Genomic DNA, 27,301 nt, shown 5'->3' with positions numbered 1-27,301 from the left:
CAGTGTGGAAATGGGCTGCTGCCCAAGTGCAGTGGTTTTCTCTAAAGCTGAAAATAAAACTGAGTTCTCCCTTCTGAGCTACCTGGGAGGGTCCTGTTTCTGTCCAGGCTGAGCCTAAGGCTGCAGATACTGAAGTCCAAGCAGACAAGCCTGTGCCTAGTGGAATGGAGATGTCCCCTGCACCTATCACCCACAGGATAGAGTATGAGGAAGGATGGAAATGGGTAGACTGACTGCTAATTCCACAGTGGATTGTGTCTTTCTCTAGAATGGAAGGCTGGCAGGCTTCATGGATGAGACAGAGGCAACCTCAAATGCCGCCCCTAACTACTTCCCCACCCCACCACACGCGTGCACGCACACACACACACACACACACACACACGCACTGCCTGCTGAAATGTCTTGCCAAGTGAGTATGGTCTGTTCTGGGGACTAAATACAGTTGACACTGTTGCTTGGAGGGGTGCAATTGGCAAGGACGATTTTTGCAAAGAATGCTGGAAGTGTGGCAATCAGAGAAGCCGCCAGCTGTCTCACTTAAATTCTTAGCTCTCTCGCTCTCTTTTTTTAAAATCGTTTTGCTTACATAATCCACCCCCTTTTTATTTTCTAATTCTCTCCTTGCAAAGCTGGCAGCGGAGGGGAAGGGCTGGGGTGGAGGGGGGAGCAATTACACATCAGTTTGGGGAGCATTTACATTTTGCAATTACAATTTAAAAATAAGTCTCGTTAATGATCTCCACGTGTAAACGACAAACCCTAACTGACACACATACTCTCCTGGGCCCGGCTGGCTCCCCTTGAAGTCAGAGGCTTGGTGGAGACAGAGGTTCCTGAGGAAGTGGAGGAGGAGGCAGGCAGCCAGCATCTGAGGGGTGTCAAGAGCAATGAGTGGGCCTTTGGGGCTGGTAGTGAACAGAGACAGGCTGAGAATCTGGAAGCCAAGAATCCTGGACTCCCAGCTCCTCTCTCTCCTCCCTGCACTCATGCCTGCCCCGGCCCCTTTCCTTCCAAGCCCTGGCACAGAGGCTTGCACCGTCAATGCTCAGGGCTGTGGAGAAAAGGAGCCGGAGCAGTTAATTTCCTCCAACATGGAATCTTCAAAGTCCTGTTGAGCAAACGTGCATCCTAGTCCCCAGGTCCCCAGCTAATGGGCAAAGGAGAGGAGTTCAGAAAAAGAATAGGATTGATTGTATCCCAGCTTGGAAAAGAAATGTCTCCTCTTGTCAGTCATTAACATATTTATGGAAGCCCTCTGATTCCGTGGGTGATAGAAAGAGCAGCGACTTTGGAATCAGACCAACCCAGACTCAGATTCCAGCTCTACCATTTGCTGGCTGTGGGTTTGGGATGAGTTATGCATCTTAATTTTTTGCACTGTCCTTGGCTTATGTGGTTGGGGTCATCCTGTTTGCCTCATGGGACTCATGCGAGGATTAGATGAGATAATGTGCAAGAAAGCATCTTGGGGCCATGCATGGCACTTTGGGACTGCTTAGTAAATGTCAGTTCCTCTCTGTGCCCCTCCCTAGGAGCCCAAGCCTTCTTCTCCCTCGTCTGTATTAAAGCTGCTTCTTTTCCAACCACCGTGGACACTGAAGAAGGGTGACCTGGTCTGATTTCTCTAGGTCTCCTCTCAAAGTCAAGCCATCTGCCTACCGAGCATCTCCTGAAATGGACACCACCCCTTGCCCCCGGTCATATCTCCCCAAAGGATTCTCTTGGCACTGGACTTCCATTCCGGGCTTCAGCTTCTTATCAGCTCTCTTCCTGACTCTGGCTTTAACATGCCCAGTGCCCTCTTTTCTGGACACTAGTTCAAGTGTATTGGCCCCTGCCCCGTGCCAGTCCCCAGGTCTGCTCTTCACCTGTGAAATGTGTACCCCCGCTGCTCTCCACTGAACGCGTGTGTGCAGATTTCAGCTGTTGTGTGGCTTCACCTGTTCAGTCTCTAGGCAGATCACTGACAGTCAACTATTGTTACCCGAAACATACAGGAATTAGTCCTGACCTGCTGCCAAAAGAAGTATGCAGCTTATGGAGATCTGGGAGAGGGCAGATGCTCTGGAAGCAGGTTCTTAGAGGTTAGGGCAGGGCTCAGGGCTAGAGACCTGCAGGCAAGGAGCAACTGGAAGGTAGGGATTGCATCTTATTGTTTTTCCGTTTTTATTTATTTATTTATTTATTTTTAATTAATTAATTAATTTATTTTTTAACATGGGTGGGCACCGGGAATCAAACCCGGGTCTCTGGCATTGCAGGCAAGAGCTCTGCCTACTGAGCCACCATGGCCCACCCTTTTCATTTTTATTTTAATTCAATTGATATTCTGTCTTAAATACTATTTTCAAAAGCTGCTTTTAATTTTTTTGAACCTAAGGTTATACAATGGAGAATTTACCAAGTCAATATAAATAGATCTACTGCATTATTTTTAAATGCTGTATGGTATTCTATTATATAGCTGCTCCATTTTTTATTTTGGTTACTATTTAAGTCAGCAGTGTGATCATGGGGGGAAAATCAAACAGTGTGAAAGATATAAAATAAAAAGTGTCTCTTCTTTTGCCTACCTCTACTGCTAGACTTCGTGATACAGAGTCCACCACAATGAACAGTTGCTGATTTTCGTTATTTGGTAGCCAGCATTTATTATGTCATATAACATGCTTATGTATCTCTTTCTTGAGTTCCCTATGAAAGTCAAAGAACTTAGCTCATATTCTCTCCCTTCCGATTTGTATTAGTTCGAACTGCTATTTTCACATTAAGATTTAGGAGGTATATTCTGTAATAATGTTACATCTGAATTCTGACTATAGGTTGATTTTAGGATAAAAATATATTAAAAGCATTAAACCTACTATGAAAATATTATTCCACCACAGAGCTAAACAGCATGCCTTCACCATGGAGAAGGAAATGCAACCCTCTGTCATTACAGCTTGGCTGCTTCAGTAGAATCTCCAAGCACAAGATGTAATGACATCTTGTCTTTCATTTTCCCTGCAGCTCTCTTCACTTCTGATGGCTCGCGCTGAGCTGCTGCTCTTTCTTGGGTATGTCTTGTCATCGCCCTTGCATTTCTTTGTTTTTCTGGGGTACCACCTCCAGTTATTTTTAACATTAACCCGTGGAAAATAAATTCTGAGTTCTTACATGTCCAGAATTGATTCTATTTTGTCTTCACACATGATTGATAATCTAAATCCCAGGTTCGAAACCGTTTTCTCTCAGAGCTCAAGTTGTTGTTCCTTGTCTTCTTATTTACAGTCTTGGGATGAGAATCTATGGAAACTTCTAGCATCCTTCTCTTCCCTTCCCTTCCCTTCTGCTCTTCCCTTCTTTGGCTTCAAAGTTCTGAAATCTCACCACTAGTTATCCAGGCTTGAGGTTTAATTTGTTTGCTCCTTTCTTCTCACTAATCTCATTCAGTCCTTCAGATCCTTTCAAATCCAAAGTCTTCTGTCTTGTTTCAGTTCACGGACACTTTCCTTTCACCCTTTCTTTCTTTATTCCCCTCAGTTGTCTCTGCTTTTTCCTTCTGAAACACCCACTGGCCAGCACAGAGCCTGGCCCACAGTAGTTGCTCAGTAAAGCTGTATTGAACATGTTACCTGGGACATGGACCCAGGTTTAGACCCTGTCTCTAACTTGCTGCGTGGACGTGGGCAAGTTTCCTCATCTGGACAGGGAAGAAGTCAGACCCTGGGACTGCTCAGGGCCCTTCCAGCTCCTCCCTCTGACACTGTGCTCTAGAACCTCAAGTCCCCAGAGTTCCTGCAGTCAAGGAAGTGAAAGGAAAGCTGAGGTCCATGACAGGTAGTTCAGTGAAAATGTGGTTGCCTTCTATGAACCCTCCATTTTTTCAGAATGATTCTTCTGCCCCTCTTGGGGACCCCACTCCTTGAAACTTCCTAACCATGCTCAACTACGCTTTCCTTCTTTCTCATCTCCCTCTGCCCATCTCCCCTTCTCCCCACCCCTCCGTCTTCTCAGCTCACATACACACCCATCTGGAAATTGAAATAACCCCCAACCAGGGCAAGTGTGTCATTAAATGGGATCCTTTTTCACTTTTATGGACTCCAGGAGACAAAGAGACAGCAGATTGCTTTTCCCAGTGCTGCAAGGCAGAAGCTCAGACTCCAAACAGCCAGATCCTAAAAGGAGAGGTGAACTGCGAGGGGCTGGCAGATAGCAGGGTATCTGCCCCAGCTTTAGGCAAACGTGTAACTTTGGGGAGTCAGGTTGGAGGAGGCTCCAATTTAGCCCTCCTCCCCACCGCGAGGCCAGCTCTGTGAGCAGACACCTCCCACACAGCTCCCCTGCCGCGGATCAACCGTGTAACTCTGGACAGAACCCTGGCATCCGGGAGCTGCGACGTTGGCTCCTTTTCCCTGGGCAGGCCTGGCACTGGACGCTCCAGATTAACCAGTGCTCAGATCCCAGAAGATTATCATCTCATCTAAGTTTGAGCATCCTAATTGGTCCCTGAGGGCCAAGAGTCCATTGTGCAAAATTATCTTCTCCTTCCCTGCTTCTACTCGGGTCTATGCCCTGACATGAGCAGCGAGGTCCACCTTACTGGAGAAAGAAGAGGTGTAGGGAAAGTAGAAGCACAATCTCGGGTCTCAAATGCACAACAGTTCTTGTCCTGAAGGCAGAGCGCTTTCTTTCCACTGACACTCTAATGACGGGAAATGAGTTGTCCCTGCCAAAGGAGGGGCTAAGGATAGAGTGATTATAATTTTCAGATGAGTTACTAGTATGCAAAGATTCTGCTGCTAATATGAAACACTCCTCCTTTGGGTCTGGGGCCAGCGTGTGACTAAGGTCTTCCCTATTAGGAGCCAGAGGCTGGAGGTTGAAGGGGATGGGGCCTGGCAGGGGGCAGCCAAGAGTAGTGGGAGGTAAATCAAAACCCAGCTCTGGCCCCCCTGCACAGCCCTCCTGTTTCACTGCTGCCTGCTGCAGAGGCTGTGAAGAATAGTTCCTCAGTGGGCCCCAAAAGATGTCTTCACTGGTTATTGGTTTAGATTGCTGCCTAGAATTTCTCTGGGCTGAGAGAAGAAGGAAAAGGCTGAAAGGAAGGTGAGCTGAGTGGAGAGGAGCTTCTGCAAGGGGATAAACCTAGTTCTCAGGAAGATATAACAAGGGACAGGATATCCCCTAAGGAAGGGGTGGCCTGCTTGAAAAAAAAATGGAAAGTGCTCAACTGAACAGTCTTTCCCAAGAAAGAGCTAGGTACCTCTCAGCCTGTGAGTCACGGGCATATTTCTCACCAGAACTTCTTTGCAGCTGTGGGTGGTCCCTGGGTGAGGGAAGAAGGCCAGAGAGAGTTGGAGAGAGTCCTGGAGAGCAAGCTTTCTGCATGCTCCCTTCCACCCCACCTGGACACCAGCAGGGCCCCTGGTTCAGGCTGTCGAGGACACGCTGACGGAATCCCAGTCTTGTGTGAGTCAGAGCCTTGTGCTGGGCTGGGGACAGGCGGTCCCAGCTCTGGCTCGTATGCAGCTGGAGCTCTGCACCCAGACAGAGAAACACACACTCACATTCCCAATTATCCATCACCTTTTAGATGCAATCTGCAACCACATATTTCTGCCACTTTGCGTTTGTTCTTTAATTTTGTTCTTCCCTTCATAATTGAACCCACAGTCCAGTGAGTCTATGGGTGAGACCCCCAAGATCTGCCGCTTTCAGCACACTTAATGTTTTCCATCTTTGTCTCAGTTGTGTTATGTTTATGAGACCTCTATTCCCTATCGCTGGTATCAGCACTTTCATTTTTCCATCTTCCACTAGTTTTTATAAAACAATAAGAGCAACATGCAATAAAATATTTAACAAATTCTGTGGGCGTACTGCAGTTCAAAGAGAAGATGTCAGGGCCAGCAGAAAGAGACTGCCGCTGTATAAGCACTCCCACCAAGTGAAGGCACACGCGTGTGTTCACTAGCTGATGTACAAGTGCTTGAATGTGGTATATGGGAGACAATTAGTGCTATCAATATATAAAGCTGGGAAATTGGGAGCACCTGGAAATTTATAAGGACAGAAATATTGTATGACCTAAATCAAAGTTCACAGCTCATTTTTATAATCAGCCTCACCCTCCCTATCCTTCCCTTCCCCACCCCAATTTCTAAGGAATCTCATTCCTCTTCTGGAATTTCCTGCCTTCACCCCGAGACTTCTATGTTAAATGCTCAAACTCACAGGAATTCAGGCTGTGTTTAACATTTGGAAACTTTCTCAACTTCTCTATGCTTCAGTTTTCTCATCTGTGAATGAGGACAATCAAAATACCTATACCATATGGTTGTTGAGAGAAATAAACCAGGTTATCTGTATAAGAAGCTTGGTAGAATGTTGGTTTATCTGTGGACTCAATTAATGACAGTTGTTAGTATTTTTATATTATCATCTCACCCCTATCTCCTCCAAAGAAAGGATCTAACAAGCTCATTCTTCTTCTTTTTTTTTATTGGAGAAGTTGGAGGTTTTATAGAAAAATCATGCAGAAAATACAGAGTTTCCATATAATCCCCACAAGCTCATTCTTACTGAAGTGTAAATGGTTGCTGGGACTTTATGGGTTATCCTTCCCAAATTTGTTTGCTTGTTTTACATTTTAACAGTAAGCCAAAGGGATTAGGTTGTAACTGTCTATATTCAGGCTGCATAAAGAGGGAGGTCTTGTGAAATCACATTGCATAAGCTTTCAATTTTTTCTCTAGAAGGAAAATGCAAGGCAAATCCATGACCTTTTCTGCAGGAGAGCACAGGGTTCAATGGGCAAAATGGGATATGCTGGATGCAAAGTAGATTTTGAATACCACAGAAATGCACACAGTGATCATTAAAACTATAGTCCCCTACTTATGCCTGATGGCAAGGCTCGGGTGAGGGGCTGGCCCTGGAATGCAAAATGAATGAGGGTTTCATGAAGGGGTGGGGTTTAAGCAAAGTTTTGTTGAAGATAACAATGTGGCTGGCAGCTGAGAGGCACAGCAGAGAGTGTGTGGAGGGAACGTTTGAAGTTGGGTGATGCAGGACATGTCTGCTCAGAGGGAGTTTGAATCCAGGATCCACTCACCGCCCAGCCTCACCTCTTCTCACATCAGAGTCATCCTCCTCCCTTCCCTGGGGCCCTTTCCTGCCTCATCAGGGTCCCTGTCCTCATTCCTAACAGCAGCCAGGACGAGGGCAGAGGGAATCTGGTTGGCAGCCTCTCCTCCATGGCTGTGGGTCTACTTGGGTGCCCTGCTCCTTTTCCTCGTAAGCCCTGCCAGGGCTACAGCCCAGGGGAGGGGCATCTCTCGGCTGGGTAAGGAAGGATCAGGTGCGAGTGACTTTCCAGTGATAAACGGAGCCTGGAAGCAACTTGCATCTACAGCCTTAACTCTTGAGCAGTTTTATTTTTTTTCCTGGAGGCAAGTTAAAAATATCAATTCCAGGTATCATCCAGCCAGAGGATATAGTCCAGCCCTTCTCAGAGAGAACAGGGGCCTGGCTGACCCTCTAAGGATAGCTGGTTCCAGGAGAATCCTCTGGCAGCCTCTCTTGGCTGAGATCATGGCAGGTGATGGAGGGGCATGCTCCGGGGGCCCCGACCTCAGTGGCACCCCCTCTGCCAGCCCACACCGTACTTGATCCCTGTTCCCAGTTCCCAGGCAGTGCTTTCCCCCCTTGCTATGCCTGCCCAGGAGAGAGAAGGGGTTTTGAAAGGGAGGGAGGCAGGTAGAGCAGCAGGGAGGAGGCTGCCTGGCTCCTGCAGAGTCCTCAGATCTGGGATCCCCAGCGTCTGAGCTGTTTGTCCCTGCTGATTTGTGAGCCCCAGGGGCCCCCGCCAGTGTTGTTTTCTCAGCCTGAGCAGTGGCTGCTCTCGACAAATAATAATAAACCTGGGAATCAGGTTTGTCGAGGGGGATTTCGGTCCCTGGGTTCATTTTTAGATGTGTTTCTCTGCATGTGTGCAGACAAGAGGGCATGTGATGGGGGTCTCAGGGGAGCAGGCCGGGTTCCCAGGTGCCTTGGCAACCCACCCTCCCTCCCCACCACCTCTCTATGGAGGGGCCGGAGGACTCACCTCTGTCCCCGATCCTCAGGGCCGCCTGGATGTTTAAAAGAAAAGAAAAAAGAATGGAATAAAAGGCCTCAAGTTCCCTCCTTTCCCTGTTTCTCCTGACCATGCAGTTTGGATAGAGATGGAGGCGGCCTGGGGTTAAGAAGAGGGGCAGAACCCATCTCTATGGTTAGACGCTTGTCCATATGGGGACAGGCCGAGGGAGAGGCTCTAATAACGAACCTCCAGTGGGCACCCGCCCCAGGACAGCAGGTATGACCCCCTGGCCTCCACCCCTGGGGTGCGACAACAAAGAGAAGGGTCTCCCGGGAAGGAAAAACATAGTGGGTAAGTAAAGTGCCATTAGCAAAAGAAGGAGTCCTAGTGTGGGTGAGTGTAAAATTTGGGACCAAAATTAACGATGTCCCCTGGGGCAGAGGAGCATCAACTTTCGAGCAGATAGAACCCATGAGAGGTCATTGCAGCCATCCTCCTGCCTCCAGGCAGGAGAAAGTGCAAACCTTCTTTCTGTGAGAAAACTGTGAAGGCTGGTTACCCTTACAACCATCCTGCTTTTCCTTCCTTTCTCTCTCTCTCTTTTTTTGTTTTATTTTGTTTAAAGGAACCAAAGGGAGAAAAATTGCCAAGTTGTAAAGTGTTTAAAGAGGAGATGAGACTGTTCATCAAAATGCTAAAAGCTGGAGGGGGAGAGTTATGGGAAAACTCTTGCCTGCTATTTATGGGATTGATTCTCAGATCAAGGAGAAGCAAGCAGTTGGATGAAAGGAATTATTGTTAAGCTCCTCGGTAGGAAGATCTAATGGACAATTGCCGCTATCAGGGGGAATTAAATTGCTGTTTCAGTTTGTAAAATATATCAGCAGCTTTTTGAAGCCGGGAAAGGTGTGACAGCAGAGGCGGGAGGAGGAGAGATTTGCTGGGCCTGGCACTGGTCCGCCAAGCAGGGATAAGGCGGGCAAGGGTGCTGGGCTGAGGGCAGGCTGCTCTTGTCACTCTGACCCTGTTCCATATTGTGAAGCCAAGTTTAAAATAATAATAATTAAATTGGGGGAGGTGAGGACTCTTGATGTGTTGAGAACTCCATGCAAGAGAGACAGGTCAGGAAAAGGAGAGGAAGGTGGCACGGCTCCTCTCCCTCAGGCTCGAGGGCAAGGAAGACACGGTCTGTGAGTGGCGGGCATGGGTCCTGCTCGCCAGCAGCCCCATTCACCTCCGAGGCTGGGGGGACCCTCCTGAAATGCTGCTTAGCCAAATCCTCTGCCCGTGTGGCCCCCGAGCCTCCGCCCACTACGCCGGTGGATGAGAACATACACCTTCCCAGGACTGGGCCTCTGGCAGCAAGCCCTTGCCCATCTCTAGGCTGGGGTCAGAGTTTGTATAAATGACCTGTTGATCCATAGGGGACATATTTATTCCAGAAAAAGAGCAGAGAATAAGTGGCCTCGAGGATGGGGAGAGGAGAGGAGGTAGTGGCCCTTGGAAGCAGGGCATTGGGTCATTTGGAGTTGGGGGGGGGGCGTCTCCTGATTCTCTGGTTTTGCAGAGGGTTCTCACCCCTTCCAAAGACTGTTTGTTCCACGTGTCCATTATGGGCTGCAGGGGTGTGGGGTGGGAGGAGAGAGAGAGACTGGTTTTCACATCTCTCAGAGTCAGAAGCAGGCAGTCCTAGCCAAAGCGCACGCTGGCTTCCGCTCTGTCCCCGTTCGGTTCCCTGGAGACCAGCATCACAATCATAGGGTATGACCTGGCACCACCTCCCAAGCAGGCTTCCCAGAAAGGTGACAAATGACAATTAGTACAGAGAGCTGGGGCGGTCAAAGGGCCCGAGTTGCCACTGTCTTCCTTGTCACCTCTGCTTCTTCCTGAGGTCAGTGGAGAATTCTCCCCACAGAGAGCAAGAACCAGGGGGGCTCCCAGGAAGCGGGCCCCCTCGCTGGGGCCCTCTGTAAAGGACTCGGGCTCCGGGCCAGGATCAGTGTCCCTAGGGCCTGGGTAATTGTGGAGTGGTGGTTCACTGTTGACTTCTCAGCCCGCCAGCCTTCGGAGTGAGCAAGTGGAGCAGATCCTGAGTGCAAATCCTGCCCAGCTCCCCTTGTTCCTTCAGTAGCATAGCCAAGATTACCCTCCCCACCTCCCGTGTCCCACCCCGAGTGCCTGGCCTTAGCAGACTGGAAGATTCACGTTGTCCCCTCCCCACCAGCACCCCAAGGTGAGGAAGGCAGGGGGAGAAGCAGCAGCCCCGCAAGCCAGGCCCTCCTGCCACCTGAGCTCTCGGGCCCCCGAGCTTCCTAGGGCGAAAGGGTGCAAGTGCAGTGTTGGGTGGGCAGTGAACTTGGATGGGCTCCCGGGAACTTCCCCTTTTCCACTAGTGCCCCAGCCCTCTCCTGCATTTTGAAACATTTCAAGCAGATAATTGATTTGGGGGTATCAGATCCCACATTTTGAAACTTCCCAGGGAAGAGGGGGCTGGAGGGGGTCGGAGGGGGTCGATCCTCTCTCTCTCTCCCTCCTTGTCCTCCACACCCGCCTGGCCTCCCCCTTACCCCAGCCCCATTCTTGGGGCTAACTTCCACAGGCCCAGCTGCAGGGACCACAGGCTCTAAACACCCAGCTCCCACCCGGCTTGTAGATCTCCGGCCTTTACTGAGTTTTGTGAAGACAACTTGTGTGTGTGTATGTGTGTGTGTGTGTGCGCGCGCGCACGTGCCTGCACGCCTGTGTTTCTTTAGATATATCCACAGAGTCACATGAAATCAGTGACAGGTTGACACTGTTATTTCAAGATTTGTCACTCCGATGCCAGCAGAGGAGACCCAGCCAACTCCTTCCCACCAACAACACTTTTTTTCAGGCATAATTTATAGCACCGGGGTGAATTTGTTTCCAAAAGATGAATATCACACTATCAGCAACAGCTGCCTCTCATTTTTATTTGTTTTTAAATTTGACTCAAAGTCCAATTCTCCATACACATCCGAAGCTGTAAACCCTAAGGCGACTGATTACATGATTTAGTAAACAGGTTATATTATATAATGCAATTAAAGTGGGCTCTGCGGTGCCACCTACAGTCCACTTCTGGGAAGGGCGCTGGGCGGGACATGGATCAGTTTGGACCTGGCTCTCCCCAAAGGAAAATAAATGGGGATCGCATCAGGATTGAGGCGGCTGATCCAGTGGGAAAAGTTGAAGCCAGCTAGGTTACTAATGCAGCTTTTTGGTCCCTCCTGCTGAGTTCACCGTGTTATTTCAGCCTCCTGCAAATCCGTCTAGACGTCAGAACTGAGGCCTGAGCAGCTGCTTGGCGGTGGGGTGGGGTGGGGTGGGGGAACTGGAGGCGTCTGGGCCGGGCTGGGGTGAAGAGGGGGTGTTGAAGAGGTCTCCCGGCTTGGGGTCAGGGCCCTTCTGCCCCCACTCTCAGATGAGTAGCGAGGAGAAGACAGGAGCTGGCTGGTCGCTGGAACAAAGCTTGCAAGTCCAACTATATCCACTCAATTCCGTCAGCATTTGTTGAGTGCAATGGTGGGCAAAGCCTCTCAGAGTATTAGGATGACATCCCCTCATTTTGCAGTCAGAGAGGGAAAGAGAGTTACTTGTCCAAGCCACAGATGAGCGGCAAAGGGTGGGGGAGGGATGCAGACCCCCTGGGCCCAGCTCGGGCACCCGCCATGGAAAGATCTCGTCCATTCCAGGGTTCTATAGGAGAGGAAACTGAGACCCAGGACCAAGCCTCTACTTGTAGCCAGGGAAGGCGACTCCTGAAAATAATGCCACTGTGTGTCGGCGAGTAGAAGAGAGGGGCTCCCTGGGGCCCCTCAGTGACTACGGGAGGAAGGGGCTCCGTCCCAGGGCCACCCACTCTCCCTCCCCCAGATCGTCCCCTCCCCGACTGGGTGAATTAGGCCCCCAGGGATCTATCTTCCCCAAAGAGTTTTTCTACGAAGGGTAATCTCAGGGAAAACTCACACCTGCAGAGGAGAAGTGACTAACTTCTGGGGTCTGAGAGAGAACACTGAGCAGAAGGGGTGTGCGCACGTGCGTGTGCATGCGTGTGTGTGTGTGTGTGTGTGTGTGTGTGTGTGTGAAGTCAATGAAGAAAATGAGCCCTAGACGGTGGAAGACCCCCCCTCCCACGTCCGTGTGCCTGGCCTCCAGCTTGAGCCAATGGGGCGGGTCACTCAGCAACCAAAGGACAGTTGGCCCCTTCCTCCCTCTCCCCCCTCACCACCGGATACAGTTCAGCTGGATTCTCAGCTGGGGGCAGGGGGCAGGAGCCAACGCTGTCAGGACAGCTGGCCGGAGAGTTCCCAATTAGACTGTTTCTCATCCTCAAAGCCCGGAGCCCCCAGCCCCGGGACTCTGGCCCAATTACTGCCCGGCTGTGTTAACCCCTTGGTGCCCCGGCCGTTAATGGAATGTTAATTGGTCTAATGGGCTCCATGTCAACAAGTCCTAATGAGCTCCTTCCTAACAAGCTGGGTATTTTTTTCTAAGCCTGTTTGTCAACACAGAGGAGTTTGGGCTGAGGACCTCACCTGACAGAGCTGTGGGGCAGCTAGAGTTGAGGAGATGGAGGGAGAAGGGGGCTCTCGGGCTGCCTGTTCCTAATTCCCAAAGGGGTGCCCTTTCATGCCCCCTCACCCACCCTGACCTACACACTGCCTCACCCCCCACCCCCAGGCTCTGTCAAATGGCATTTTTGGCTTCTTTTGATGATAACAACCGCACAAACTATTTCCATTTGGACATTTGGGGGGTGAGGGTTGCATTAGGTTGTGGTTTTTTTCCTCCCCTAGCTGTCATATAAGAGTTTTAGAATTAAAAAAAAAAAAAATTCCAACATGAGCCTCATCCCGGGTGGGGAATCTCTCTGGAGTAAACGGTTCCTCATGCGTCCTCCATTTGCAGTGCTGGCTGTTCCCCTCTGAGTAGACTGTCTGGGACAGGTGGAGGAGCCTCTCAGAGCTGCTGACAGAAACTCAGGAGGCCTCTGGTGGGTTTCCGGGGCTCAGGCCTGTTCCCCTCCCCAGCCCCAAAGGGAGTGTCCCCAAGGGCAGCTTTTCCCACAGGGCCAGGGACACCAACTATTGCTCAAGGAGTACCCCTGCATCTGGCTCGTGAGTCAGATTCCCAAATTCCCATGCAGGGCGTTTCCAAGGGGCCCCTCCGGAGATGCCTAGCTGGTGGGATTGTCCAAGGAGTGGGGTGGGAGGGAGGCCAGAGGTCGGGGGGAGGCGTGGGGTGTAGTGGGGCCTGTGAAGAATGGAGTGAGCTTCCAGAGATTGGTGTGGGGTCTTAGGGTGGCTGAGCTCCTCTGAGCATCAAGTTGCCAGAAGCCTCTATGTCTGAGTGAGCAGAGAAGGGAACTTAAGCCACGATGAAAAGGCCTCCTGTTCTCTTGCAAGAGAAGCCCCCAGAGGGCAATGGGGCACTGGCCTAGTGACCTCGGGTGACCTGAGGGGGGAGGGGGAGAGCCATCTGGGTCCTGGGGAGAGGTGGCCCCGCCTGCCGCCTGCCTGCCGGGCAGGGCCCAGGACTGAAAATCCTCTTCTGGGCCTCGTGTGAGGGTATCCCTGGGTGCACACCACTCCTTGCCCCACTCCTTGATTCCAGGCAGGGCAGCTCTTCTACTGGTGCAAATATTTCTAGGGGGAGGACTCCAAAAGGACTCCACCTCTCCCTCAGCAGTGAACAAAAGAATGCCGAGGAAAGACTCCTCTAAACAGTTCAAATCCTCTTCCTGTGCTTCCTTTGCTTCGCTTTCACTATGACTTTCTCATTTGTGCAATGAGGTCACCAGAGACCCAGACCTGACGTTTGGCAAAAGAGAACTAACTTGTTGACCCCCAAAAAGGGAGAAAACCAGGCGGTGCAACAGTGGCTCAGTGGCAGAATTGTCGCCTGCCATGTCGGAGACCCAGGTTTGATTCCCAGGGCCAAAAAAAAAAAAAAAACGGAGAAAACCCTCTGGAGCCCAGCTTCTGCCCCCCAGGCTCCCTCTTCTGGAGGCTGCGGGCACTACAGCTTGTCACTTTTATCCCCAGGCCAGCATGCATCTAAGATTGAGGCTCTCAGGAAGGGCTTGGATCTGCCTTCAGGACTCGTAGGCCCCAGGAAAGGCTGAACCAAATCCACTCCTGAAATCCTCTCTTTCCTTTATTCTGTAGGGTCCGAGAGAGAGATTCCACACCCATTTTAATATCTCAGAAGTCTTAATGCTGTTCTGTCTGATCTCTTGAGGAATCTCATTTTCCATTCTGTTTTTGCGTACTCTGGGTGTTAACGCAGCCCGAGACCCGGCCACGAGAACGAGGCTTTATTCCCCTGCCTGAAGAAATGGTTCCTTTCTATAGGCCCGTCCTGAGTCCTTTATAGCAGCCAGTGCTGGGTCTTGTTGCCTAGGGTGATGAGATCTGAACATACGGGGAGAACTAGAGTGATTTTTCTGCAAAGATACCTGGTGGCCCATCTTCTGAAGTAAGGCCAGGGTGGGGTGGGATATAGAGAGCAGTGAGACCAGTGAAAATCATTCTGCAGTTACTGAGCTTTTAGCATAGAAAAATCATCAATCCCTGGGCTACCTCTTCATGTCCCTCCATCTCACTTCCTTCCTTCCTGCTGTACCATCACCTCCCTCCGCTAATGATACTCCATGCAGAAAAGAACTTGTCTCATTTCCTCTGTCATCCTACCTCCCAGCACATGTAGTTAGGACTTGGTAAACATTTGTCCAATGAATGAATCCAGCAATTCCAGTGCTTTACCATGTATACCTGAGCTCAAAGCATACCTGGAACTTCAGAGATTTGGGTCAAACCTGAGCTGATCCTTCTTCTCCTTCCTAAAAAAGAATCAAAAGAACAACACATACAACATGTGCACACACACACACACATGCACACCACCTAGGGCCCTACTTAATGGCACCTACTTAATGGCAGCTCCAAAGCACCCTTAAATTCCCATCGGAATTCAGACATGTGAACTCTTTAGGAGACCCTGCAAGCTGGGCTGGGGAGAGCATCAGACAGGAAGAGGCCAGGGCCCCAGAGTGCCCTGAGGGAGACAGGGGGAGTATCTGAGAGCTGGACTCACAACGAAAATTTCTATCTCATCACCAACCTCCCCCCAGAAAAAGGACAAGTTTTGCATCCCACAGAGGTTCTTAGGCGTCTCCAAACCCCACCCCACAGGTGGACAGGTCTGCAGTAGACAACTCATCTGTTGTTTCCAGATCTAAATACTTCAGGGCATCGACTAGAGCTAAGCAGCTCTATAGGCATGCTGTTTCCTTGAGTGGCAATGCCAGGCTGTCTCCACTTACAGCACCAGGTTCTGGTTCAGGCAGAGACTGTGAGGCCCCCTGAGGGCAGCTCACTGGCTGGTGATGAGGACAGGGAGGGTGTGTGTGAGTGTGTGGTTCAGCCGCGTGGGCCTGGAACTGGACGTCTGGTTCCCTCCCTGCTCCACCAGCAGGTTTGTACCTCACCCTCCCTTGGCCTCTGTCTCCCCCTCCGTCCCGCGGAGTTGGACTTTCTGGCTCTGCTATCTCTTCTAGCCCCAGATGCCTGTGACTATATAAACCCAGGCTGAGGAAAGTCATCCATGGTAAAACATGCAGGCACCCCCCATATGCCTGTCGTCACTAGCACACTCCTAGTCACTAGCACACTCCTAGAAGAGCCCAGAGGGTAGACCAGAACTCAGTCTCTGGCTTTGTGACATTTCCCTGCTTCTGTCCCCTCCCTGAGTACCCCCCAACTGATCACTCTTGGGCTCATCCCTTCAGAGAGGGAACCAGCACCCCACTTCCCTTTCCACCACTAGGGGGTGCGGTGAGTACACCTGAGCCGTGTGGGCCTGGGGCTCGGAGACCCTGGGGCTAAGCAGGTGGGAATCGGAGTTTCAGAGGGAGGCCTTCCCCGTCTGTGGGGGGCAGTGGCTGCTGCGGAAAGCCTGGGAAGGGTGGGGTGAAACGCACCCTCGGAGGAGGGATGTCCCGATGACCATCAACCTCCCCTGCATTGCCACCAGCCAAGCCGTCCTCCTCTCCCCCTACCCCGCCCGCCCCTCCACGCACACCAGGCCTGAACGGATGCTAAACAAAGCATCGCGGCGGGTGTACAGGCTGCTTTACATATGATTTGAATATTGCTGCTTTCAAGCCAGAATAGCCCCTCTGATCTCAGCTTCTCCCTTGAGCCCCCATTTGTCCCCCCCCCCAACATCCCCTGACCGTCCACTCATTCCCGGGACTCCGGCCTGAGAGCATGCCGAGCTTACGAGTCCCCGGGGAGTCCCCGGGGGCCCCCTGCGCTCGGCAGTATTAACGTGCGGCCCCCTGTCTCCTGCCCGCAGATCCTCGATGTGAATCAACCCCATGATGCAACATGCCTCCCCAGCCCCCGCTCTGAGGATGATGGCCACGCAGAATGCCCCGCCCCCGCCCTACCAGGACAGCCCGCAGGTGAGTGCGCCAGGACCCCGGGGCGCCCCGCCAGGAGGCCGGATGGGCAGGGCCAGGACCCCCTCGACCCTCTCCAGGATCTCCCGTCCCCCGCCCCCGTCAGTCTGCACGAAGCCTGTCGGACCCCTGAAGGAAGGCATTGCAGTCCACGAAGCCCTGGGTTCAGACCCGATGCGGCTAATTCTGCCCCCAGCATCTGGACAGTTGCCTAAACACGTGGTCTTAGTCGTGTCCTCCCCGACCCCTCCCCCACCCTGCTTCGTAGTCAGAGCAAACCTCACACAAATGCAGCTCAGCCCCTTTGATGCCATCCCGGCAAGCCCCACCCACAGGGAGACCTCAGGGACCAAGTGTAGAGTGCGCTTTTGAGCAGTTCCCTTCTCAGAGGTGCCTTTGTACCAGACCGCCTGATCCACTGGCCACTAGAGTCCTTCTCTCTGCCCCTTCTCTGCCTGCCTGATGGAAGAAACTCCCTTATCTTCAGGAATCTGCCCGGCTTCCACCCAGAAAAACCCAGGGCTTGTTCTCTAAGCTCTCCAGCCTCTTACCTCTGGTCCCCCATTTCCATCCCTCATCTCAGTCACAGCACCCCACCCCCATCCCCAAGCTCTTCTGCAACTCCAGCTTTGCTTGTAACGTCTTGTTGCTTCCTTATTGTCTCCCCTCCTTGGTCTGGAGGGAAGCTTGGCCCAGGTTTGTGGGTTGAGACCCTGCAGTCCTGGAGACAGATCACTTCTAGTCTTTGCTCTCGCCCCACCCCATGAGCCTCCCATCCCCCTTTAATTTTTCTGAGACTCTGAGTTATATGGCTGCATTTTCACAGAAGGCTCCATTCCCTGACCTTTACCTTCACACGCTCCTGTTTTCTCTACCTTGGTCTCTCAAGTCAATATTAATTCCACAATTATTTATTGAGCATCTGCAATGGGAAGTGAGTCTGGCATCTGGCTAGAAGATTCATTCATTCATTCATTCAATAGCTTTGTCATGAGTGCCTACTGTATGCCAGCCCATCCTCTCCCTGTCTCTTATCCCTCAATCATTAGCATTTCAAACACAGGGAAGCTCTGAGCATCATGAAAAGGACAGCAGAGATGCAGATTGGGAGGGAGGACTTTTGCTTACCTGAGGTCCTCTGCCCCTCATACCCCAGCCTGCTGGGAGCTCACAGAGCTGCTCTATACACTCTTGTCCCTCCAGCCCCAGGAATTACCAAGTGACACCGAGCTCCTGGCATGCTGGCCAGCTGACCTTGGAGCCCATATCCTTTTGTTCTTGCCACTGCTCCTGAATATCTGCTGCATGCTCCCCCCTTGGTTCCCCACACCCTCTCCTCGCAGTCTCTACCCACGTCAGTAGCTTTCCATGAATGACCGCAGGGTTGGACTCGGCGTTGGCACAGCCTCTCTCTGTTTGAAAGCTTCCCAGTGTCCAATGCTATGTGAGAGCCCTTCTTTTACAGTCCCAGATTCCAGATAGGAAGGACAGAAGGAGCCATGAAAACAAAAAAAGACAGAGAGAGGTGAATCTATGGATCATTGAGGGGACCAAGAGTCTAACCTTCCTCCAAGGAAGCAGATCCACTCCCTCATCTTCTCTGCCTCTGCCAGGTTATTGATTAAGAGGCAGAAACTTTAGCCCCCTCTTCTGTTGTAACTGGATGTGGTTCTCCAAGCTCCACAATGGGGATGGGGAAGAGAGATGGGGAACTTCCTGTGTTTAGTTGTGGCCCCCAACCCTGTATCTCAGGCTCAGGGAGAAATTAAGGTATGGCCAAGGGGTCAGAGTGCCCTGGATTGGCACAGCTGTCAGCTGCTGCTTCCTTTCTCCACTCCTATCCCCTGTTTTGCCTGCCTGAACAGCTGGGAGAAGTTTGGGTTTGATGGGGATTAGCTGGAGAGCTGCAGCAGACCTGTGCTACACAAGAATGTTGATGGGGTGTACTTAAGCAGAGAAACCTAATTTCTCAGCATACAGCTGGATTAATGAATCCCAGCTGCTGAGGAGAGGTGATAGAGGTAGGGCTGTAGCCCTAAAGCACTCAGACTGCCCCGTCCGCCCACCAGAAGTGACCACTGAGCTTTCCTATCTGGTCCCCCACAAGGACTGTCCCAAAGTTGTCCCGGGAGAGACCCATCAGGACTTCGACTTGCTGGAAACATTCATTTACCACTGGCCTATGGCCATTGGTCTTCCCTGAGCCGAGCTGGTTCCCAGGGAAACTGACCAGGATGGGGGTGATAAGTGGGTGGGGTTAGGGGCAGGGCTGGAGTGGGTGGGCTGGAGGAGGTGGGAGAAGTCATCAAACAGAGGCTTCTGACCCCTGGTGGGAGAGGGCTAGACTTAGAGGCCAGTTGGCCTGGGCTTTCAGGTGCCCTTTTTCCCACTTTTGGGGGCTTTTAGGAGTGGCTCCCTTTTTGGGATGACCCTTTCATTGTTCTTGGCCACTTGAGTTTTGTCCCCTTTATTCTTTCAAGAAGCTAACCTCAGCTTCTCAGGGAACAGCTCTGCTCCGTTTCCTTTGAAATGCTCCTAACTGAGCAGCTCCCGGATATTCAATGCCTCCAGGACACTCAATTCCTCCGGGAAAGCCAGGAGCCTGGGTCAGGTTCACAGGGGAATCGCTTCCTACAGGAGGTTACAGGGACATGGGTCCCCCTCTCTTCTCATTCCTTTGGGTCTTAATCTCATTAGTTTTGGACTCTTTATGACTTATTTTCTCGAGACCTGGACAGCCAAGCACACTTCTGTGTCACCTCCCCAGAAACCCAATTTCTTCCACAGGCGGGAAATGGACAATCCCTGATATGAGGTGCCCAAAATGAAAACGGAGGCGAGAAGCAGAGCCCTCCCTCTGAGACCCATGCGATCATTTTAATAAGGTTCCCGTTGTGCTAAAGGCTAGCAATACTGAGCATAATCTATTCAAATGCACAGGAGAATCTCACTTTGGAAAATTAGGAATCTGCATTAAAAAAATTCCCAAGCCCCAGATCTTCTTTATAATAAATTAGAAAAAAAAAATTCTTTTCAAGGGAGGTCCTTAATTCGGCAATTTCATTTTTTTGAAGTTTGGGGAATAAAGTTATTAAAAATGAAGGAGATTTTTTTTTTTTCTTCCCATTTTAGTGGAGAGGAATTAGCAGTTAGGGGACTGCAGTTTGAATGCCGGCCAAATGGCATGACGGCAAAGCAGCTTCTAGCCTCTCGGATCTGTTTCAGTCCATCCTGGAGAACTCCATAATTGCTTGTAAAGGATGTCCCTGTGTGTTCATTGTGCGTTGAAAACTACTGTAACTTAAGAACATGCAAAAACAAGAACCCAAATAGAGTCCTTCCTATGGCCCACTTCCTCCTTCTGGGGTGTCCTAAAGATTCTCTCCTGTCGGAGCAGCGCCCTCTACTGTCCAACTGCAGTTCCAGAGCTGGATCCTTCCTACAAAACCAGACCCCCACTTTGTGCCCCACAGAGGTAGGGGCAAGTCTCCGGGGACCCTGAAACACTGTAATGACTGTTTCATGAAAAAATAGTCTTTGGGGAGACCTGGATGTGCACTAGACATGTGTTCCCTCTGATCGATGCATTGGCTGAGTTCCTACATGCCTCCCCTCCTGCGCTTGAAACGTCTCTGCCACAGCCTGCAGCTGTCTGTCACCTGGGATCTCAGGTGACAGGTTTCTTGCCCAGCACCTCCGGCTGAGATAGCAAAGTCATATTCTCTTCTCCTGCTCCCCTCTCCTCCACATTCACAGAACCCCAGGAAGTATCACTCCAGCCTCTCTGAGTTTTCTTCTAACACAACCACCCTCTCGTTCCTGGGAGGCGTATGTACACACGCACTCTCTCACCTCTGAAATGTCATTCATGACCATAACATTTGACTTGCAACATTCAGTACGCACCATCACCCACCAAGCAAAGGTCTCCCTTCTGCAGCTCAACGGTGACTCCAGGAATCCCATCCTGACTAGCAAAGGCAACAGTTCCCCATTCTCACCTTTCCCACCTAGAAAAACTTCTGCTACAGCACCCCGTTCCCCTCACACCCTCAAACAGAAGGCTCAGACCTACTGTTCTGCACATATCCTTGTCCTTGGCTTACTGGCAAGACAAATATTTTATCTGGTCTATGCTTGCATCCATTTGGGGCCCAGGATTCCTCTGTCTGGGTATCTGCAGCAGGTCAGGCTGTGTGAGGATTTGACAAGAAAGCAGAATTCCTGTACGTCCCTGTCTAACCCACTAGACACTGTGAATGTGGGCTCTCAGGTGATAGTGTAGCTTGGAAGCAAATGGATGTGTGGGTGCTTCTGTGGCAGGACTTGAGGGTGGCTGGTATCAGGGTTTTGGGGACTTGCAAGGATGCAGCTTCATTATTGAATAGAGGAGGCAAGACAAGCAAAGCCGAACCATTACTTCAAGAGCAGTAAGGTAAGCTCACTTCAGAAGGAAGTCAGGCATTTGCTTGAGGCCTGGTGGCAAAAGTTGTGTTCTCCCCCACCCCTCACCACCCCCCTGAAACCCTCAGAGTGAGGAGAAGGGGATTCAGGGCCCCAGGAGGCTTTGCTTGGAGGTCTGGGGTCAATACGATGTTATTTCACCTACCCTGCGAGAGGAAGGCTAAGGCTGGACCGGTCACATCAGGGGAGGCCAGGCCAGCCTCTTTGCCCTGAGAATACCTTAATTCCCTCCCTATCCCGGAACTGAACCTATCCCAGGCGGGGCCAAGGGGGCAGATGTCTTGGGGGAGCTGGATGGCCTTTGATCAGTCATTAGGCTCCCCATGCTGGTTTCATTAACTGGAGGCAGAAGCTGGTGGCCGGGGCCCCTGGCTGTGAATGGCTCCATCGAGGCCAGGCAGCTGTGCTAGGCAGATGTGGGTTCAGATGTTTTCACACTCATTTTACATCCCTCTCATCTCTTTAAGGGCTGGAGCCCCCTGCCTTGCAGGGCCCTCTGCTCAGCTGTCTGTGAAACACATTCGCTTTGCAGCCATGGAGTTAATTCAGCGGCTTTGAAAGCTCCCCTAAGCCTTTTCTGTGGCTGTGATTGACGGTTCCCTCTGCCCATGGGGGCAGCACCCCAGGGACCATACCGGGGACCTACCTTCTCTTGCTTTGGCTCATCAAAACTGACTCTTCTTTTTCTTGTTCTCGTTTTCTGCCGGGCCTTTCTTCTCTTTGTGCACGGCGACCTCCCTCCTTGCCCTGTATGGGCCACCCGTGTCTCCAGACTGGATGTATCCCTAGACCAACAGCCCCAAGATCTGGGCTCTTCATTGAGTGAAAGACAAAACACAATCTTCAGGTCTGACCACGGGGATTTTAGGCTCCTATTTGGCAGACTGTAGGCTAGCAAAATGACCTTTAAGCCTGTGAAGAAGTACTCACTCTGCTGGCCTCATGTAAGCTTTTTATTTGATGGGCTCATTACCTTAATTCTAATATTTACCCAAAACACGGAGATTCTATTGTCTGACCCCTGCCTCCAAGTGGCCAGTATGAGTACCCCAAACAAAACAGGTGCAAAGCCTGTGAATGACCCAAGGTTGCAAAGCCAAAAATCAATCAGGGTGCAAGTGAACAAAGTCAGGTAGCGGGTCCAAGGAACATGCCTGCTTGCTGTGCCTCTTTCGTGTGAACTTCACAGAGCTCAGGTGTCTGTAAGTGGCTCAGCAGGAGAAGCGGTGGGTGAGTGAGGGCCGAAGGAAGCTTTAGCTGTCCTTGGAGTCTTGTGGTCTGGAGGAGAAAGAGTGGGATGACCCAATGCAGTAGAAACTCAGGAATCCCAGGCCTTGTCCCATCTCCAAGGCTAATAAATAATACCAATTTAGGCAAATAATTGCAATACTATTTTCTTTCATTCGCTCATTCATTTGATAAATATTGAGGGAACAAAATTGGCACGGCTCCTGCTCTAATGGAGCTTGGGGTCTGTTTTGGGCTTCAGTTTCTGTATGTCAAGCGAACACCTGCCCTGCTGACTTCACAGGACTGCCATGAGGCCCAGACGAGGGTGTGCATGTGAGAAGGAGGGCAGTGTTTCTTGGCTTTCCAGCCTTGCCCCTGCCATCACTTTTTCCCTCTGTTTTAAGCACATCTCCAGCAACCAATCGATATATCAGGCTGAACTTTTTTTTTTTTTTTCTTGTATGCTGTATGGCAGGGTCACATTTCATTATTTTTCCATGTGAATATCCCGTTACTGCAGCACCATTTTGTTGAATTTTTGCTTGTTTGTTTTTGTTTTTTCTTTTTGAGAAGTGCATGGACCGGGAATCGAACACAGGTCTCCTGCTTGGCAGGTGAGAATTCTATCTCTGAACTACCCTTGCACCACCACCCCCAGACTAAGCTTTAATTACTCTACATTTTAGTCTTTTAGCACATGTCTGTAACACCCCAGGAAATGCAGGCAGGACCAATGAACACTTGACAAGCCACGTTTCTTAAGCCACTGCCTACAAACCCTTTTAAAATTAATCCATTAATTTAAACCCTCATTATATACTATTAAGTGACTTTTCTGGGGTTTACTTTAGCTGTAGGTCCTGGGAAGCTTTTGGAGATGTCAGCCTGAGCTGGCCCTGTCCCCAGCCCTTCCTCTCCCTGGGCCCACTGGCTGGTGGGGGGGACATTTCCAGGAGCCCTCTTTGCCACTGCCCTTTTATTGAGTCCCCAAGCCCTTGGGTGTTTTCACTCACTTGCTAAGTCATTTAGTTACTTAAATAACACACTGGGAGTCCACCGTGTGCCAGGCCTGATGATGGGGCCTGGCGACCAGGCTGCACCAAGTAGCTTCCAGTCTGCTCAGCAGTCCCAAAGGGCATCACAGGGGTGATGCTCAGATACCCATCCAGATGAGGAAAAGGCCCATCCTGCCAGGGTGGGGGGCTAGGAGAGGGGTGAAGAGTGTGGAAAGGTGACAATGCCACTCCAGCTCCAGCTCCAGGTTCCAGGGAAGAAGGGATAAGGGAAATGTGGGTGCTTGTGGCCAAGGTGGCCAAGGGAGCAAAAGCTGTAAACCATGGGGCATGTTCAGGCCACTGTAAGCAGTGGGCATGACTGGGGCACAGGGAAGGAGAGAGGGTGCTATACGGGAGATGAGGTGGGGTCAACAGGCAGACCCAGGTCCAGAGCACCCTTGGGCAATGCTCCCACCTTCAGCTATGACCCTGTTGCCTCTCACCAACCTCCAGATCCTTGGATTCTCTCCTGGTTGCTAGGAAACCAAGACCCCATGCCCAGCTTGCCTTGGCACTTGAGGAAGTGCCTGCTCCTCTGCAAGCCCAGCACGGCCAGCTGAGCCTTGGCAGCCCCTAGTGGGCCAGGCCTGGCACAGTCCCTGATGGCCTCCAGACTCAAGCCCCATGGGGTGGGTGCTGGACTAGGTCAGCTCCCTCTTTCCCAAGCTGGGGGAGGTTTAGGGAGATTGTCCGCTGAGACAGTGCTGAGCAGCTTTCAGGCTTAGATTGTCCAAGGTTTGCAGAAAGGGTTGTTGTGGGAGGTATGTGGGTGCAATAGTCACAAAAAGCAAGGCTGTATGTGTGGGGGGTGGCTCTGGGGGCATGGGGAATGTGGGGCCTGAAGCCTTTGGGAAGGCTACGGCTGGGCGAGGTGGGGTTGGGGTTCGGAGGGAAGACTAGCACAGAGCACAATGGGTGTGATACTTTATATGAAACATGCTGAGAAACCAAGATTTACTGAGCTTCCATGGTATGCCATACACCTTCACATCATAACCCTGGGGGAGGTATTATTAGTTCCATTTGTGCCTGATGGGGAAACTGAGGCTCAAAGAACCTGAATCCTTTGCTGATGGCGACCTTGCGAGTGACTGGTAATGTCTCCATCCATGGCACCATAGGCCCCACTCCCCGCACCTTAGCCCATGCTAAGGTTATTCTAGAAGGTTCCTTCAAGCAAGGGCAGAATCCATAATGCCAGCAAGACCCCAAGGCAGCCCCATAAAAGAGACGAATGCAGTGTGCACTATATTAACCACCATAGATTATAGCTTTGCACAGATGATCCCATTTAGTTCTAAGCACCCTGTACCTTAGGCATTAGAGGTGAGAACCTGGGGCCAAAGAGGTTGACTCAATTGCACAAATCACTCCATCAGAAAGAGTCAAATCCAAAGGAGAGGCTTGTCCCCATGTGTCATACTGTGTCCTATGATGACCTGCTCTGGGCTAGATGCCTGCTGCTCCCCAGGAACATGTGTTCACGGACCGCAGACTGCTCCAATGTGGCCCAAGGCCTTCCAACAAGAAGGTAAATCTGCAGCTGAAAGCTGAAAAGGCCTCACTGCATGGGAAGGCCTACCGACTCCATGCCAATCCGCCAGGCTGTTCCTTCCTTCGACAGATATTTGTGGATATTCTCTGTGTCAGACACTGGGACTGCAATGATGAACAGAAAAGACATGGTCTCTGCCCTTGGGGCTGTTACAGTTCAGTGGAGGAGAGAGGCAAGGAGGCAGGCAGGTGTGATGAGAGCTGTGCGAGTTCAGGGCCCAACCCTCTGCCAGCACCTGCCAAGTCTTCTCAATGATGGGGAGAAGTGAGAAGTGTCACTTCTACCTGTCAGAGGAGGAAACTGAAACCCAGAAGTGCAAAGTTGCACACCCATGGTTACCCAGCAGCAAGTAGCAAAGGCAGGGTTCAAAGCTAGTTCTATCTAATGCCATTGCCACTACTCCTTCGCCAGGCAAACTACCTCCCAAGGGTGCTAGAGGGGCTCTGGTATCATACCCACCCTGTGGAACTCTGGATGGAAGCTGGCAGAAGGCTGTGGCTGACGGCAATCTGGGACCTGGGCACCTTGAAGACTTGAAGCCCCATCGGATTTCTTTAGCTTTACTGCAGGCTCCTCCATAGCCTCCAAGGGAAGGTAGCACAGCAAGAGAGAACCACCTTTCCTTGAGTAGTAAACCATCCGTGCCTTTCTACTTGGATTCTGCATGGAAGGACAGTTTCTGGCTCAATTGGTGTTTGAGGAATTGGCTTGACTCTTTTGCAAGAGTTTTGTGGAGGGATAGGGAAAAGCCGGGTCTGGCAGTGAGGCTAGGGGAACTGGACTGGGATCCGGGATCATGGGCTAGGAAGTGAAGCTGCAACCTGACTCGAGCTCTCCTTCCCCTGCCACTCTCCTTTGCCCTCAGGGGAAAAAAAATCTTCCTCTTTCCCTCGTCAAAAAAAGCAATTAAATATAGCAATTCACATGGTGTAATTCAGCTGATAAAAATTTGGTCTTTGACTCAGAAGGCCCTTGGTTCTTACCCCATCCTTTGCACAAACCGGCTATAATCTCTCGACGTTTCTTCACTTCCATGGTCTCCCATTTTCTCATCTGTATGATGGAGATGACACTAACCTGCTGCCCACGATTGTTGTTAAATGTGAAAGCCCAGAGAAATATTTCATTAGCTCATTGGGATATAATATGCCGGTCCTTCCTTACAATAGCATTTCCCCAAGAGGTCCAGGTCTGGGAAATAGTGATGCTTAACAGAAAAGAAAGCAACAGTGGAGCATTTCAGATATCAGTAAGGGCCAGTGAAGTGGCAGGTGAGTTGCATTTCCCAGCATCTCATAAATTGCATCATGGAGCATCACCTACTCATTGGAGCCTCTCGATTTTGCATTCCTACACGCATATCTTAGAACCCTCTATCCTTCCCACTCTGTTTTAAGATTGGAGTGGCTGGGTAACCTTCATCTTGAGGTGACATAAACAAAGACTCTGGGCTGGGGTCCTTCAGATCCAAGCTTAAGTCTTGGGCTGGTTCCAGTTAAATGACAGAAGAAGTCTGGTTATAGCATACAGAGGGAGGAGGGGCATGGAGGTGGTGGGCCTGAGGTCGTTTGCCCCGAGGAGGGACCTTTCAGATAAAGAAGGATGGTTCCATGTGTGGGTTTGGGGCACAGCACCATCATTTGCAGTGAGCTATGCTGCCCCTCTCTCCCATTCACTAGCTGTGACCTCGTTCTCTGATCCTCACAACCTGTGGAGCAAGTTATTTCTTTTTCATTTTACAGCGAAGGAAACAAGGGTCAAGTAAGCCAGGAAACTTACCCCAAAGCATGTGGCTAAGAAGTGGCAGAGGAACATCAAACTAGGGGCTTCAGGCCCCCTCCTCTGTTTCTTCCGCTCCTTGTAGCTTCTTTGATCTCCCAGACAGCTCTCAAGACATTGTTCAACCTTGCCTCCCCTGCTTCTGTGCCTCAGTTTCTCCATGTTGAAGAGGAACAACCCGCCAAGCCTGTGTTGATGCCATGCCCATACCCCGAGTCCAGTGAGCTGCCAGAACAGGGTCTCCAGAGTTCTCTGAAGTCTCCTTGGAGGAATGTTCAGAGTTGGGACTCACTGGTTCTGGGACTTATTGTAAATGTACCAAGTGTGCAAAGCTAATTTCTTCATGTTCCAAACTAAAGGGGGTGGGAGAAAGGAATTCAGGGAGATACCCTGAAATCACTGGTACTAGCTTTCAAGGTGGGGGTGGGGAAAGGAGGCTGATTTGCAGCACTTGCCAATTCCAGTGGTGTGAATGCAGTTTGCAACTGGCCAACGTGATGGCAACCAGCTAGCAAAATCCCTAAAAATTTTACCCTCGGTTTTTACAAGCCCAAACAAGGCTGCTCCAGCAGGCCACTTAACGGCTTGTCCTGGTCCACCCAGCTCCACGTCCCCTACTCTTTAGGCTTGCCACCCAATTACCTCCCCACCCCAGAAAA

General features: G+C 50.9%; 1 protein-coding gene across 14 annotated transcripts in view; it reads left to right on the top strand.

Annotated features, from left to right (window-relative positions):
• PKNOX2 (PBX/knotted 1 homeobox 2) overlaps positions 1-27,301 on the top strand; it is a 269,249-nt gene that overhangs the window by 170,869 nt on the left and 71,079 nt on the right. For 13 of the 14 annotated variants that reach the window (XM_077112537.1, XM_077112544.1, XM_077112530.1 and 10 more), the window contains one exon: positions 16,454-16,562. In XM_077112537.1, the coding sequence (XP_076968652.1) occupies positions 16,476-16,562 (87 nt within the window). In that variant the 5' untranslated portion in view covers positions 16,454-16,475. Of the gene's footprint in view, positions 1-9,533; positions 9,963-16,453; positions 16,563-27,301 lie in introns of those variants that run through there. The other variant, XM_077112543.1, reaches the window with a different exon arrangement.

The sequence above is a fragment of the Tamandua tetradactyla genome, chromosome 8 (genome assembly GCF_023851605.1).
Source record: "Tamandua tetradactyla isolate mTamTet1 chromosome 8, mTamTet1.pri, whole genome shotgun sequence".
NCBI classification, from domain to species: domain Eukaryota; kingdom Metazoa; phylum Chordata; class Mammalia; order Pilosa; family Myrmecophagidae; genus Tamandua; species Tamandua tetradactyla.
The sequence above is the reverse complement of the archived record's forward strand: the minus strand, read 5'-3'. Positions and strand labels throughout refer to the sequence as shown.